Consider the following 14411-nt stretch of genomic DNA (forward strand, 5'->3'; position numbering starts at 1 on the left):
GTGGACCTATACTGCAGCAAGAGAGATTTCAGGTAGAGATTGGGTTTAACTCTTTGAGGAGAGGAGACTTGGAACAGGTCACTGCAGAGAAATTAGAGAGAAGGGGCTGTGCTCCCCACAGACAAGGTTAGACAAGCATCTGCCAGTAAGAGTTTAGTTAATGCAGCTGTGCCTTGGGGCAGGGGAGACATGAGAGGGACCCTTTAGTCTCTTCCAGCCCTCTGTCTATGTACTCAGATGTGTTCTCTTGCTTCCCCCTCCCTCCCACTTTTCTTCTCCATCTCTGGAGTCAGCTCACTCGAGGTTCAGGACCTTGGCCCCGCTGTCTGCCCATATCCTTCCCTGCTCCAAAAACTCTGGAGTCCAGAGGCAGGAGAGAGGTTGTGATGGCTCCCACCTGAGGAGGTCCCTTGCCAGGAGCTGTGCTCCATCACTGGTACCCTGATGGAAGCCAGGCCTCTCCATCACCCATTTCCCATCACACTTTCCCTGGGCATATTTCAAGAACCCTGACCCAGCAGCATATGGTGAATAAATACCAAGAGGTTATTTACACATGAAAGCTTTCCTAACTTGGCCACTTTACCTGTAATCTCAGCAACTGCTTTAAGCCTCAAATTGGTCAGATATTTTTCTTCCTGAGTTTCCTCTGGGAGGTGACAGAAAATGAAGACAACAGTCCCCCCCTGTGCAAAGAAAAGGGTGGTTTTCCTGGGGAAAAACAAACAAACAAACAAACAAACAAACAAATATCAGACACCATGCTGGTCACCATTTTTGCTCAATATGAGAACTACAGGCTCTGTATTCTTTTCTGGTGCTTAAATCCAGGGATAACTAATGCAGCCTAAGAAGCACAGTGTTGTGGATCCCCTATGAGGGCTCACATAGTGTCCCAAAATACGTCTTCCTTGTCCAAATTTCTTTTTGGAAGCCTGTCCTGGCTGAATATGTGCAGCTCAGCTGCTCCTCAGGGACAGAACAACTTCAGGTGAGATTAAAGGGAGATGCACTAAAGCCATATTAAAGGGAAAGAAGTACTGCCAGAACCCAGGAAATCCTTTTTGCACTTGATGAAGAAGAAAAACATTTGCTGGATCAAGGTAGACATAACTACATCAACTTTTTCCCTGAACATGCAGGGTCAGTGTTTTGATGCAGCCTGATCTTCTCCTTTTCCCTCAGGTTGAATACAAGTCCATATCATGTTTTCTGCTCCAAAATGGTGACAGGAGAAGAGGAAGGAAAAATAAGTCCAGAGGGAAACAGTGATCACTGTGTGTGGTGACCTCAGATCAGGAGAAGGTGAAAAGTTTTATTACACTAGGCAGGAATGGAAAAAAGTAGAGCTGATCACAAAGATCAGAGCTCAGGGCAGTGATTCTGCTCTGGCACTCCAGGTGTGATACATCTCCTCCTGTGCCCTAGTTCCTTTCTTTGCATTGGGTTTGTTGTGTTGGCAACAGTGTCCAAATGAAATTAGGAAACAAAGTCATAATGCTCCCAATTTTGTAGGACTGACATTGAATGCTAGCAGACATTGCAGCGAACACCTTCCAGGGCATGGAAAAGTAGTTTATTATCTTCATTGTCACATTTTTAAATGCTTCAAATACAATTATCAATGGTAATAAAAATGTGTATATTCTGAATGCTCTCATTTTAGACCTTCTTCTGCTGAGAAGAGGTCCAAAACAGTTCATATCATCAGATAATTTATTGGTCTTCTTGAGACAGAACCACTCTATATCTACTGGAAAGTGACTGTATCCTTTCACTTTGAAAGCATCCAGGCAGGAATTTGGAACAGACTTATTATTTTACTTCCTCAAGTGGTAATGTGAAAATGGATACCTTTGTTTTCAAGTATTTTGCTTTTATAACCAAGATCAAATTATGAACAAATATTGGCATGGGGTGGGAGAAGAGGAAGTATAGAGTTCTGCTTGCAAAAAATTAAAAAATAAAAATGTGAGAACTTGAGAACATGTGGACCATTTGTGCTTAAAGTAGCAGTATTTTTGTGAGCATTACATCAATAAAAGCCACTTTCCCCACAGATTTGTGTCTGGTGGCTGACTGCAAACTCCAGCTGAAGCTGTTTTCCTGCAGACTGAGAGGTCTCAGCTGTGTGGCTTCTCTGGCTCTAATAGTGTGTGAATAAACACCTCACTTTTCCCAGAAGTGTGATACTCCAGTGGCCTCTCTTATCTTCCTTGGTGCCTCCTTTCACAAAGTGCAGGGATGCCATCATCAGTGAGATACCCATCTTCTGACAACATTTGGCTTGGTTTTGCTCAAAAGGCTCAAAAATTACTGCAAAGGCACACAGACAGACAGAACATGCACAAAGTGATTGCATAAGCTCCATTTCCCCAGGAAACACAGACTGAAAGCAGCTCTGTTGAAAGGAAAATGTTTACTAACCAAATACCACAGGAAACTTTGAATAAAATTTTACCAGAATTAGAATGCAGAATTTGGATACTTGGGCCATGGAGGGAAAATATTTAGTTCTCAAATATTTCATGTTTCAAACAGGTTTGATATCTTGGGAATTTATCCACAGCTCTTCTAAACATCTCACAAGGGTTCATTCTTATTTTCTTTAATAAGAAAACAGTATGATTTGTCTGCATTTATTAAAAAATATTTTAAAAACAACACTTGGGCCGGAAGAGCAGACCTACTTTCCAACAAAAAAACAAGGCCATCTCAGACAGGAGTTGGTGCTGTTTTATAGAGTTCATTTACTTCTTGTACATTAAAGGCAATTTCATGGGCTTGTTTGGTTGGGTTTTTCCCCAAATATATGTATAATCTAACCCAGTCCTGGAAATTCACAGACATTTCTACAGTGCTGGGAAGCCTCAGTGTGGGACTGAAAAGTTCAAAATCTATTCTTCCCTATAACAGAATTTCCAGGAGAACAGAAGAGATTTCCCTCCTCATGAAACCAACTCCATCCCAGAGACTGCAGAATATTGAAACACTAGTAGAAATAAAAAAGGGCCAGATTAATGTATAATTTTGCAGTTCTGTGGTCACTGATCTAGACAGTAGAATTGTAAGCATGTGGACATTATTTGCAGTGGGTAGCATAATTTTTTGGAGCATATCATAAAATTGCTTGTCCAGGAGACCATGACATGAGGCTGACAAACATATAAAGGGAGCAAGCTGTGCCATTTCAGGAACGTGTGCAATATTTGTTAGGATTCTTTATCCCTTCATAGTTTGCTAGCCTATATATTTTCCTCTCTTTTAATGGGCATCAAGAAAAGCATCTGCAGGAGGCAAGCCCAAAGATTAATTTCTCCCCTTCACTTCCTGCATTTGTTCAAATAGTTGAACTAATACTTATGAATAATTCATTGCACCCATGAATGCGACAAATCATTGCAACTCCAAGGACTTCATACTTAAACCAGCTGAGGCTCAGACTCAATATATGTTGTTGAGCCAGCTTCTTTTAATGGTTGGTAAAAATTATGTAAATATTACTTTCCAGAAGACTACTTTTCTACAGCAAGAAATTATTAAAAGTTTGTTTGTGTTTCTGGCAGTTTCCTCATTTTTTTATGGACTATACATTTTGGTCATTAATTATTTTTAGAGCTTGGTATCTTACTTGTGTGATGGTTCTGCGTTTGATTTTTTAAAAATTATTGTTATTAATTTTTATTTACAGTTCCATTTGAAAGCTTTAATTATGCAGTTGGTAGGGGTTTGAGTGCAGATATTAAGACAATTACTCAGGAAAAGCACTGGATACCCTAGGGTACTTTTGCTGTTGTTACAAATGTCTGGTAGTGTTTCAAAACCATCAGAGTATGTGTTTTGCCCACATAAATGTCCATCAGGAAATTATGAGAATTTATGAATGGATGAACACAGTAGTGAGGCCATTGCTATTGAGGGCAATGTAGAAAATGCAATGTTGCTGTCATCAGTAACTGAAAATCTAATACAACACAGATTTAAAAATTGATATAAAGTTCTATCATCTTTTATATGAGAAACTACAGTATTTTAATTACTTGCTTCTTATCTACTGTCATTGGTGCCTGTACATTTTTTTGCTCACAGTGGAATAGCTCAAATGTTGTCAGCCAGATTCGTACTGCTGAAATCAAAGGAGTCACACAGATTGACACCAGCTGAAGACCTGTCCTAATAAATCTGACTTTGTTTATGGGGCATGAAACCACAGTCATGTCTCCTCAAAGGCAATAGTCCTGCTTAAATGGTGAGAGTAAATTATTTTGGCTGCATGAATTAATTAAATATTTAATGTTCCATTTTTCAGACTTGGCTCTGCCTCGCCTAAATCAGTGGAGCTGATTTACACCAGCTCTTTGGAGAAATGACCAGTTGGTCCTGGAGTGCTGACAGTCAGGCTGGTTTACATGGACCAGCTGATTCTCTGTTTAGCAGCTGGGTTGTGATCAGTCCTACAAATATTCTGGCACAAGGAGTTCAAGCCACACAGCATGGTGCATGTACTCAGTAATGGAAACCTGGGCTGAGCAACATTCCAAGGTAAATCCCTTCATCTGGCATTTTCTAAAGGACTGAGGGAATTCAGTGCTGGATTTACCACCTTAGATCCTGGTACCTTCTGCGTCACTGCATCAGGGGGGCACGAGGCTGAGCAGGAGCAAAGGAGAGCTTGGCTCTGTATCCAGAGTGATTTCTGTCCATCTTCTTCTTTGGAAAGAATCTTTAGAATGCAAAAGAGTGAGTCTTCCTGTAGTATTGCAACTTCTTTCATTCAGGTGTCAGGTCTCACCTGCAAAGGCCAGCAACTCTGAAAATGAGATATTCAGCTGTGCTGAAGTGGGGCTGGCTGAGTGTTCAGATGCTCGATGTTATCGGGAGTCAGGAAAACAGAGGTTTACATGCTCTTGTTTGTAAAGCTTCTTTATCTTTCAAAGGCCCAGGCTGATGTAACTCTCCTTCCTATTACCTAAGTAGCGTCAATAACAGCAACAATAATTGACGGTGCAGTTTGACTTCTCCACCTCCCTTTCCATTCCAGTATTTGCTTCCTGAATCCCAGCCTTTCTCCTGATTGAAAGGGATGTCACCTTCATCACAGAGAAAAGCAGAAGTAAAAGCATCCTGATATGAAACTAACACAGCTAGTGGTCTGGATCATTTAAAAGTCAGAGCATGACTAAGCCCTTACCTTTAATGAGTCAGGAAAGTCCAAGGTGGTTTGGTTTTTTTTCCCCCTGGACTTGCAGGTAGACTCTGATCTCACATATTTACAAAGGAAAACAGCTACAGACAAGGAGCTATTCTTGCCATGCATTTGCAAGAGAAACCAGCACCCATCCTCCCTGAGCTCTCTTTCTGCTCTTAGTAGTCCCTGTATTCTTTGGCTGGCTACAGCCTCCAGTAAAAGTGTCAGACTAATCCAACAACATAAAATAAATCAATCAATTTCCCAGTTTATTTGTTCTAAGAAGACTGTAAAATGAAGTCAAATTGAGAAGCCCGTTTATGTGGCTGAGAGGCATAAGGAATGTATTGAGGAAGAAATTACATTAAAGCATTAGCCTGACAGAATCAGAGCTAGCTTGAACTGGGACATGCTGCCTGTTTGCTGTGGATGGCTGTAGAGTGATGGATAGAGGCATTTGCAGATATAATGTCCATAGAAAGGTGAAGATATAAAAGTCATAAAACTATTACATTCATGTTCCCAAAAAACAATTTGATACTGGGAATTAAAAGCAATGTGGCTTCCTTGTTTGATTAACGAGAAGAGTCAGCAGTGATTTATGAAACTTTTGCATATTTATATGCTGGAAGAAAGTGCTGAATTCTCATCAGCCAAGCAGACATTGGCAGAAAGATGAAACCAGCAAACTCAGACTGAAATATGGCACAAATATTTAATAGTGAATGTAACTGAACTATCAAAACATGAGGTGGATTTTCCATCATTTGAAGATCTTAAATTGAAGTCTTTGAATTAGACAGAGAAGTGTTTTTAGAGCCTTCATTTACTGGGGTCAGTATGAGCCTCCCCAGAATCAAGCCAGGGTGACACAGGATTGCAGTGATCTCTTCCAGCATTGTTATCTTTCAAGGGACCTGAGAGCTCACAGAAGGCCAGGTTTGGGCTGCTACTATCAAAGAGCTCAACAAGAGCCAAAATGTCCCTGTAATTTGAGATTTAATGAAGTAACATTACACCCAGACACACCTGTAAGTACCCCAGTGTGCCATATCCACACAGGAATCACTACCAGAAGGCTGCTCAGGCACCTGGATGTCTCAGCACCCCTGCCCCAGAGCTTCAGGGCCAGTCCTTGAGCCCTGTCTCATCAGAGTGGTTTATGATCACACGATAAACTCTCACAAGCCAGCTGAGGTGGGCTGTGGAGCTTTGAACAGCCAGATGTCCACATCTCAAAGATTTCGTCCTTGCTGACACACTTGACTACAGCATTTGCTAAGGAATTCACTGAGGCAATGAAATATGCTGAGGAAATAGTCAGAGAGGGAGATAACCAAAGGTGTTTTGGGAAAAAACCCAAACCAACACAATGCCATTTTTATGTCATTTCTAAAGTGCTCTTTCCCTTGATGTTGTAGTCCAATACCGCAGGAGCTTTGAACTTCTGTTCCTCCTTCATTTGGAAAGTTATTTTTACTAGACCTGCCATCATGGTTCCTTCATCTCCAAGCCAGCAATCACAATTTGTATGAAATATTAGCTATCAGATTTACATCTGAGCCTTTTACCCTATGCTAACCCAAAGACTTTCACTTTTTTTTTTTTTCTTTTTTTTAAAGAGACCTTTTCACCTAGGTCAGAGGAATTGAACTCTCGAAATACTACTTTCACTTCACAAAATATTAGAGATTTAGACCCCAAAGTCTGGCACTCAGTAAAGTCCACATGCAGGTGAACAGGGCTTGTGCTACATTCCCCAGCAGAATATCAAGAGTGTAGAAGGAAGGATGTGCTGGTGACAGCAGGGTGAGAGAGAAATACTGAAATAGAAAAAGCTGGAATGAACAGAGGAAGAAGTGAGGAAAATTGGGGAGGATACAGAGGAGGAAGAATAGACATAGTTCTGAAGGAACCTGACAGAAAACAATCCTGAGCCTGGTCTTCAGGGTTGTGAGTCCTGGGAATGGCTGTGGTAGGGGTGAAGGTGCTGGAGGAGGAAGCCAGCTCGTGGAACTACCTTCAGTTTGATTTAATTCTGTTTGAATCATCTCCCAGAGCAGCTGTCTGTCCAGACTGGCCCACAAACTGATCTTTTAGAGCTTCCTGGTCCAGCTGGTGTGAAACCATTACTCTGCCCGTGTCACATCCCACAGCACGAAGGATAGAAGCTGCTGTGTGACCAGAAGTTACTGGAGCAGATTTCTCACCCTCCCCACCCCACCCACCGTCAGGCTCAGCCTTGAGCATTCAGCTGTGTCGAGAGCAAACAGCACCAGACACCCAGGAGGGCTGGGATAGAACCATACAATAGTTTGGGTAGGAAGGGAATGTAAAGATCAGCTAGGTCCAAGCCCCCTTCTGCAGGCAGGGGCATCTTCCACTGGACCAGGTTGCTCAGAGCCCCATCCAAGACCAGAACCCCTGGTCTTGAACACTTCCAGGGACAAGGACTTCACAAGTTCTCAGGAGAACTTGTTCCAGTCTCTCACAGTTCTTACAGAGAGGATTTCTTCCCAATATTTAATCTAAATCTAGCCTTTTTCATCATAAAAATATTTCTCCTTGTCCAGTCACTACATGAAAGCCACAGGACCCTTCCCTGCTCTGTTGGAGCCCCTTTAGCTACTGGAAGGTGCTATAAAGTCTTCTTCATGCCTTCTCCAGCTTGAACAACTATAACTCTCTCAGCCCTTCCTCACAGGAGAGGTATCCCATCCTTCTGATCATCTTAGTGGCCTCCTCTGGACTCACTCCAACAGCTCCACATTCTTCTTATGTTGGATGGCTGCTTAGGACGAGGGGCTGGGAGTGGCTCATCCCAACCCAACCTGGCACACCTGAGTTCCAGAGGGTAACCAAAGCTGAGCAGAAGTTAAGGAAACATCCCAGTTCTAGTTTGGCCATCAGAATGATTCACCCACCCATCACTGCCCAGCCTGTCACATCAAGAAGAAAGGTTTGTCTACTTTTAAATTTACCTTGGCACTTATTTTAGCCCATGAATAAACTCTTGAGTTTAAAACCTGTGAAGCTGTTTAACAGGGTTTTCCTTCCCTTTGCTAGCACTCATTTTCCTTGTAATATTCTATTTTAATTTAAGGATGAAAGAGACTTCAAATTCGTTCAAATTCAGATTTATCTATACCTGTGCCTAAGTAAAAGGACAAAAATACATCATACATTTCTCAGATAAAATCAGGGCATACATTAGCAGGGACACAGGTGATGAGAGAGTTTGGGGTGATGTTTGAGTTCAGGGTGGGGTTTGCACTCCTATGTACCCGGACAATATTTGTCATGCCCACTGCTGACCCAGGATAGAAGTGTAACTGGGCCCAGGGCAGATGCACACTCCTAAACACTGAAATCATGGAAGGGATGTGGAGCATGGCAGGGGATTGTGTGATCTAGGGTTGCTCTGTAAAGAGAGGAGACCCAAAGGAGTTGCCAGACTGCTTCCCACAGGGTGTGCAGCACAAATGTCCTTTTGCTCTTCAAATAAAATCACTGTTTTTAAAAATCAAATACATCAAACATCTGTGAATAATTGTATACGTGTCATGTCATTGATTGTAACCAGTAAAGCCAGATCAAACATTTCTTGCTGTACTAGCTACATTGCCAGAGTCTGAATGCCTTCAGCAACATGAGGGATGAGCTCTGAGCCTTTCGGAGCGGAGCTAAAATCGCAGCCTGCTGGATCCGGGCGCTGCAGCTTTCCCTTTAAGAGCCCTTTGGCTCACGGCGATGCACTGAAATGCAGGAGGTGGGACAACACCACACACAAAAATGAAGAAGTGAAGGCAGGAAAAGTTTCTCCAGAGGAAAAATGCAGGGCTTGTCCTTCACCGTGACGTCAGGTCTGTCTTTAATAAAATCCCCAAAGAGGCAAGAGAAAAAGGCAGAGTGCCTAGGCTGGGTTGCCAGTTCAGGATTGCTCTGCATTCCCCAAAGTGGTGTTTTTGTTCAAAACGGCTCTAAATCTGGGTTCAATCAAATGTATTTAATCCCGGCTTCCAGGGATGAGGTGGCTTTTGCCCTGGATTCTAGCAGCAAGCAGCATTTTGCAGGTGAGTTTGGAAACTGCCGGGGAGAGCTGTCTTCTGCAAACACACTGGGGCTTAATGCAGGGTGGGCTGGGAGAGCCGAGGGCGCTGCTTGTGGGAAGGAGGGCGCTGGAAGATTTGGGGAGGTGGGAGGCGTGAGAGCAGGAAGGGAAAGGTGAGAGGAAAAGAAGGGTGAAAAGAAAGGTGAAAAGAAAGAGGAAAGGAAAGGAAAGGAAAGGAAAGGAAAGGAAAGGAAAGGAAAGGAAAGGAAAGGAAAGGAAAGGAAAGGAAAGGAAAGGAAAGGAAAGGAAAGGAAAGGAAAGGAAAGGAAAGGAAAGGAAAGGAAAGGAAAGGAAAGGAAAGGAAAGGAAAGGAAAGGAAAGGAAAGGAAAGGGAAAGGATGCAGAAGCGTCTCAGAGTTGAGCTCTTCTCAGCATCCAGGTGGATCAACACAGCAAACTGTAGTTTTTTTTCTTTCCGTTGTTACGATTCGAGCCATGGAGCAAAAGAAGGATGAGGAGATTCCCCTCAGCAGCACGGGTGAGGCTGTCAGGGACCGGTATGGAGGGGAAAGGGCAGGTTCCCGACGGGCGGCGGTGCCCAGGAGTGCCGGGACCGGGCGGGGCGGAGCCGTGACGGAACCGGGACCAGGACCGGGATCGGGTCCCGGAGGTGCCGCTGGCCGCTCCCGCAGGTGGAGCCGCTCCCGCCGCTGCCTCGGGGCCGCCGAGGGAGGAGGATCCGATCGCCCTCCCGATCTCTGGAGCTGCTGCTCCAGCAGCAGCCGCTTTGCTCCCCCTCCACGTTGGAAAACCGGGCCGGGGAAGCCGCTGGTTTCCCAAAGGTGCCCGAGTTTTGCTTTGCCTTTCCCGGTGCTTGCCCAGCTCGGGTGGAATTCCCGGGCGAGAGGGCTGGATCCAGAGCAGCCGTGGGGAGCGTGAGGGTCCCACGGCAGAAGCAGCGCCTGTCCTGGGAGGGTGAGCGGTGCCCTGTCCCCTGTCTCCCATCCCCGGAGGCTCAGGGAGCCTTGGGGACCCCGGGGGTGAGAGACCCGTTTGGGATACCCAGCTGGAGGTGGGGTGTTCCCGGAGCCCGACACGTGTCAGCGGTGCCTGAGCATCCCTGTGCTCGGAGTGGGGTGGCATCAAGCACTCTGCGCAGGGTTTTGTGAGACTCCCATCCAGGAAAGCAGCACGCGTGGTGCGGCACACCGGGACACCTGTGTGACAGCAGATGGCGCGGAGATAAGTCCTGCGTGGATGCTGATAGCAGGGCGTCTTCTGTAAAATAAAACACACCACAAAACCGACTGCAGCAAACGGCACCTCTTGCGCTCTTGCGGGAAGTTGGTTCTTACCACAGCTGAATTTTGTTCAGCAAGGAAAGTCAAAGAAGGGAGGTGCCTCCTGCCCCCCAAACGCTGTCACTAGGAGGGATCTGTGCAAACCTTGTAAATTGTGCAGTGGTTGTCCTGGGTTCCCTTGGTATCAAAGCTTTCTGTAAAAAACCTGCTGTGGCATGAAAAATCTCTGTGAATGTGTCAATACATGCAGGCACACGCGCTTGCTGAGGGGGTAGGCAAGTGAATGCAATCCAGATACTCCTAGCGGCATGTTTGGTCTAAAGAGTATCTAGAAAGAGTTCAAAACAGTTTTTTAAAATAGCCTAAAAAGTCTCCTGGGTCTCAACAGCTCAGTTCCAGCTCAGGCTGTCCATTGAACAGAGCAGGAGAAGCTGCTCCTTGGAGCATTCAGGGACATTGTCACATCCTGGACACACCCATGGGGTTGGAACTTGGAAGGCTGTGCTAAGAAACCACTGAGTGGGGATAATTTCTCCCCAGTAATGAACTGGCTTTCCTGACCCTCTCCACGCCTGAACTGGGATGTGATGGCAGGTTGGTAGGCTGAGGAAAAACAGGTTTCTGTTTGTCGTATACAAAGGAGTGGGGAAACAGGGATGAAAAAAGAGTACAGCATGTATCAGTGAGAGAGGATGGGGAGAGCATCTGGGGGGAGTATTAGCCTATGTAGTATTGAAAGGACTTTTGGGAGCAGAGAATTCTTAATTTGGTCTGATTAGGGATGCTGTATGAAGAAACAAGGAATATTGCAATTATTTTGGGATATTGAGAATATTTAGCTGGCCTGGCCACCCTGCTCATTTTAGTTAAGTCATGAGAGTCATAACAGATGGGTCCTGGTAAAGCTCCAACACTGTCCCAACTCATCATCCATAGCTTTTTGTCTTTGCTGGCAAAACCACAGCAGTAATAAAAATCTCTCTAACTCTGCAGAGACATCAGTGGAGCGGTAGCACCAGGCAGGTCCCTGTGCACATTGTGCAAAGCCCTGTGGTCTCCCTGGAGACTTGTCACTCTTCATGTATAGGAAGAACTAAGGACAGAAAAAGATGTTCCACTAGGAAGGAAGAGGGTTGACCCTCTGGGTTAGATATAATATTGCTCCAGGGAGAAAGTCAGAGGAGATAGTACAGGAAGGTCAGGCAGGTCTCAAAGGCATCTCAGAAGGCAGCTCTCAGGTTCTGCATCTTCTGGTACTGTTTGAAACTACTGTTTGAAGCAGTTACTCAGTTCTTAAAGAATTTTATCAACAGGGGTTTTTATTAGAGCAAAACTGCACAGGTGATGGGCTTGTGAAGAAAAAACTAACTGAACATAGCTGGAATTTTAGGCATAAGTTCGGAAAAAAAATTTAATTTTTTTTATTTTCCATAGATATAAGGACAGAGACCACGGGAACCTAAGTTCCTTCAACCAGGCTGAGACTCCTCAGTGCCTGAGTAATTTTTGCAGCAAGGACTTTAAAACTGGATGTGTTGGCTCCGACTCAGAAGTGTGAGACCACTTATTCAGAAAGGACAAAATGTCCTAAACCAGGGTGATGATTAAAGAAGCTATTCTGCACTTTGTAGAAAATCAGGAAATGAGCTTATGTAGGAAGAACAGCATTGGAGGTTTCTAAAACATGTGAAGTGGAATAATGGGTGGTGTGTGGATCTGACAATCTAAAATAAAATACAATAGAGTGAATGCAAACTTGCAGGCTACTTAAATAGAGAAAGAAAGCAAATAATCAAGTTGCTCTTCATCACATCTACTAATAGGCATGTATTGATTTAAATAATGTGATGGCAGTCATGGTGCACAAACACAAAGCTTTTGGTTTTGATGGATGGGAAGGAGGAGAGAGATGCTCAAAAATGGTTTTATTTGTCACCATCTCATTTGTGGACACCTACTTCACTACACAGTAACTGATAATGACGCAGGCTCAGGCTGCCTCAGCTGTGTGTTAAGAACCACAATGTGTCCTTTTTCTTTCTTTTATGAGATTTATTTTACAGATATAAAGCCAATAACTTAATCTTTAAAATATTTGGATTTGGAATATTTGGAAGCAGGAAAAAATTTTAAAATTTCTTTGGGCTCTTCCAGGAAAAACCGTATTTTCACCAAACATAAACAAAAAACCAAAACAAAGCAAAACAAAAACACGAAGAAAAGAAAAAGTGACACATTTATTCTTCCCTGCAAAAACCCCATGGCTCTCCAGGGAGGGTGAGCTGAGGTTTACCTGTTAAGTACTTCTTAACAGAATGCTCCTGGGTTGTGCCATGGCTAATGATGCACAGATAATCTCAGGCAGCACAGGTTCAAAGTTACTGTGCCTTGTCCTTCTAACCTTCTCACCATTCCCTCTTGCTTGACAACATCTGGTTACCAGAGACAGACTGGATACACTTCTCTGTAGAAGGGCTCTTATCCTACACTTCCATAAATTGTAATGACAATTAAATTGCTCTGGTGATAGCAGCTGAAGATGCAGCTATGGAAATTGACATCTTGAGGCTTGAAGCTGGCAGACACATCTCCCATGGGTATGGCTGCATTGTGCACAGGGCCTTCCCAAAGCTGATCTTTCATTTGGCAGAGCCTCCTCACACATCCACTTGCAGAGTGAAATCATTGCTAAGGCAACAGCCTGAAGGTAGCACTGAATGTTCTTCACGTGGATCACAGGCCCACACCCAAGTCTGTTTCTGATGAAGATACTTCCTAAGTACACATACACACATACACAGAGAGAGAGAGAGAGAGAGAAGAAGGACCTGATGCATTTTCTTTCATATTTTTTCTATAAGTCTCTGAATTTGCTTTGGTAGTGTGAAACAATATCTTTTCCAGTATCAACTGCAACACAGCTGTGATCAGGAATTGGTTTTCTCGCCCTCCTCACAGTTGTGCCACTGCCTGTTTATGTCCCCGGGACAGGTCCTGTCCCCATTCCACACTGCAGCAGTCCTGCCCTCAGGGGAGGCTTCTCCAGGAAAAGGCATTGATAAAAGTGATATCTATGGATTTTAGCAAAAGTGTGAGATTTAGATGAAGATTCTGTGTGTCTGTCCTTTCAAGGACTCGTGCATGTTTAGTTTCTCCTGCCTTTCCCAGGTGCTATGCTCAAAAATTTCAGGAGTCCTCTATACCCATATGGGACATTTATCTTTGTTCTTCAGAAGCTCTGGGCTCCCATGTTAGGATGTAAAGAGTTGATTTAGCATCTTGCCAGGGCTCAGCTTACTGAGAACTTCTCCTTTTGGATGTCTCAGTGTCCCAGAGGGGTCTTGAGCATTCCTGTCTGGACAGCCCTGGCTCTCATGCATGAGTGGAACTGAAGCTGTTTTTAAACCCAAGAAATGTATGTGAACCTTGGCAGCTGTGGCCTGGCAAAAGCTGGACACCCACAGCTTCAGCTGAAGATATATTTGAATATTGAACCTGACAGTGTCTCACGGTGTGGGCCAGAAAGCAGGGTGAGATTGTACTCAGTCTTTCAGATTTGTTACTAGGAGGTTTGGGTAGGTGTCCTGGATTAATTTATTCCTCCTGCTTCCCCCTTTGCTTTCATATATGATATAGTTCAAGCATCCTCTTTCTTATGGTCTTTGTCTTAAAAGCACAATTTTCCCTTTCTGTTGAGTAGAAACATTGACTGGTAGTTGATAGGCCCAAAGAAATGCTACTCATTTGTTTCCTTTCTGTTTTCTGATGTCCACCCAGTTGGACTGGACTTCCAGCACCCCATTTCCCCATCATTCCCTCTTCATAATTCCCTTCTTCCTGGGTGTTGTGCCCCCCAGGGTTTGCTGCACCC

General features: G+C 44.1%; 1 protein-coding gene across 3 annotated transcripts in view; it reads left to right on the forward strand.

Annotated features, from left to right (window-relative positions):
- Positions 1-8933: 8933 nt before the first annotated feature.
- Positions 8934-14411, forward strand: part of CCN4 (cellular communication network factor 4) — a 34649-nt gene continuing 29171 nt past the window's right edge. Inside the window, exon 1 of one of the 3 annotated variants that reach the window (XM_072925027.1) lies at positions 8934-9051. Coding sequence is in view for 2 of the 3 variants with exons in the window: in XM_002189633.6 (XP_002189669.4) it covers positions 9214-9261 (48 nt within the window). In the remaining variant the exon portion in view is untranslated. Of the gene's footprint in view, positions 9052-9072; positions 9262-9626; positions 9778-14411 lie in introns of those variants that run through there. The other 2 variants (XM_002189633.6, XM_072925026.1) reach the window with 2 other exon arrangements.

The sequence above is a fragment of the Taeniopygia guttata genome, chromosome 2, assembly GCF_048771995.1.
Source record: "Taeniopygia guttata chromosome 2, bTaeGut7.mat, whole genome shotgun sequence".
Classification (NCBI taxonomy): domain Eukaryota; kingdom Metazoa; phylum Chordata; class Aves; order Passeriformes; family Estrildidae; genus Taeniopygia; species Taeniopygia guttata.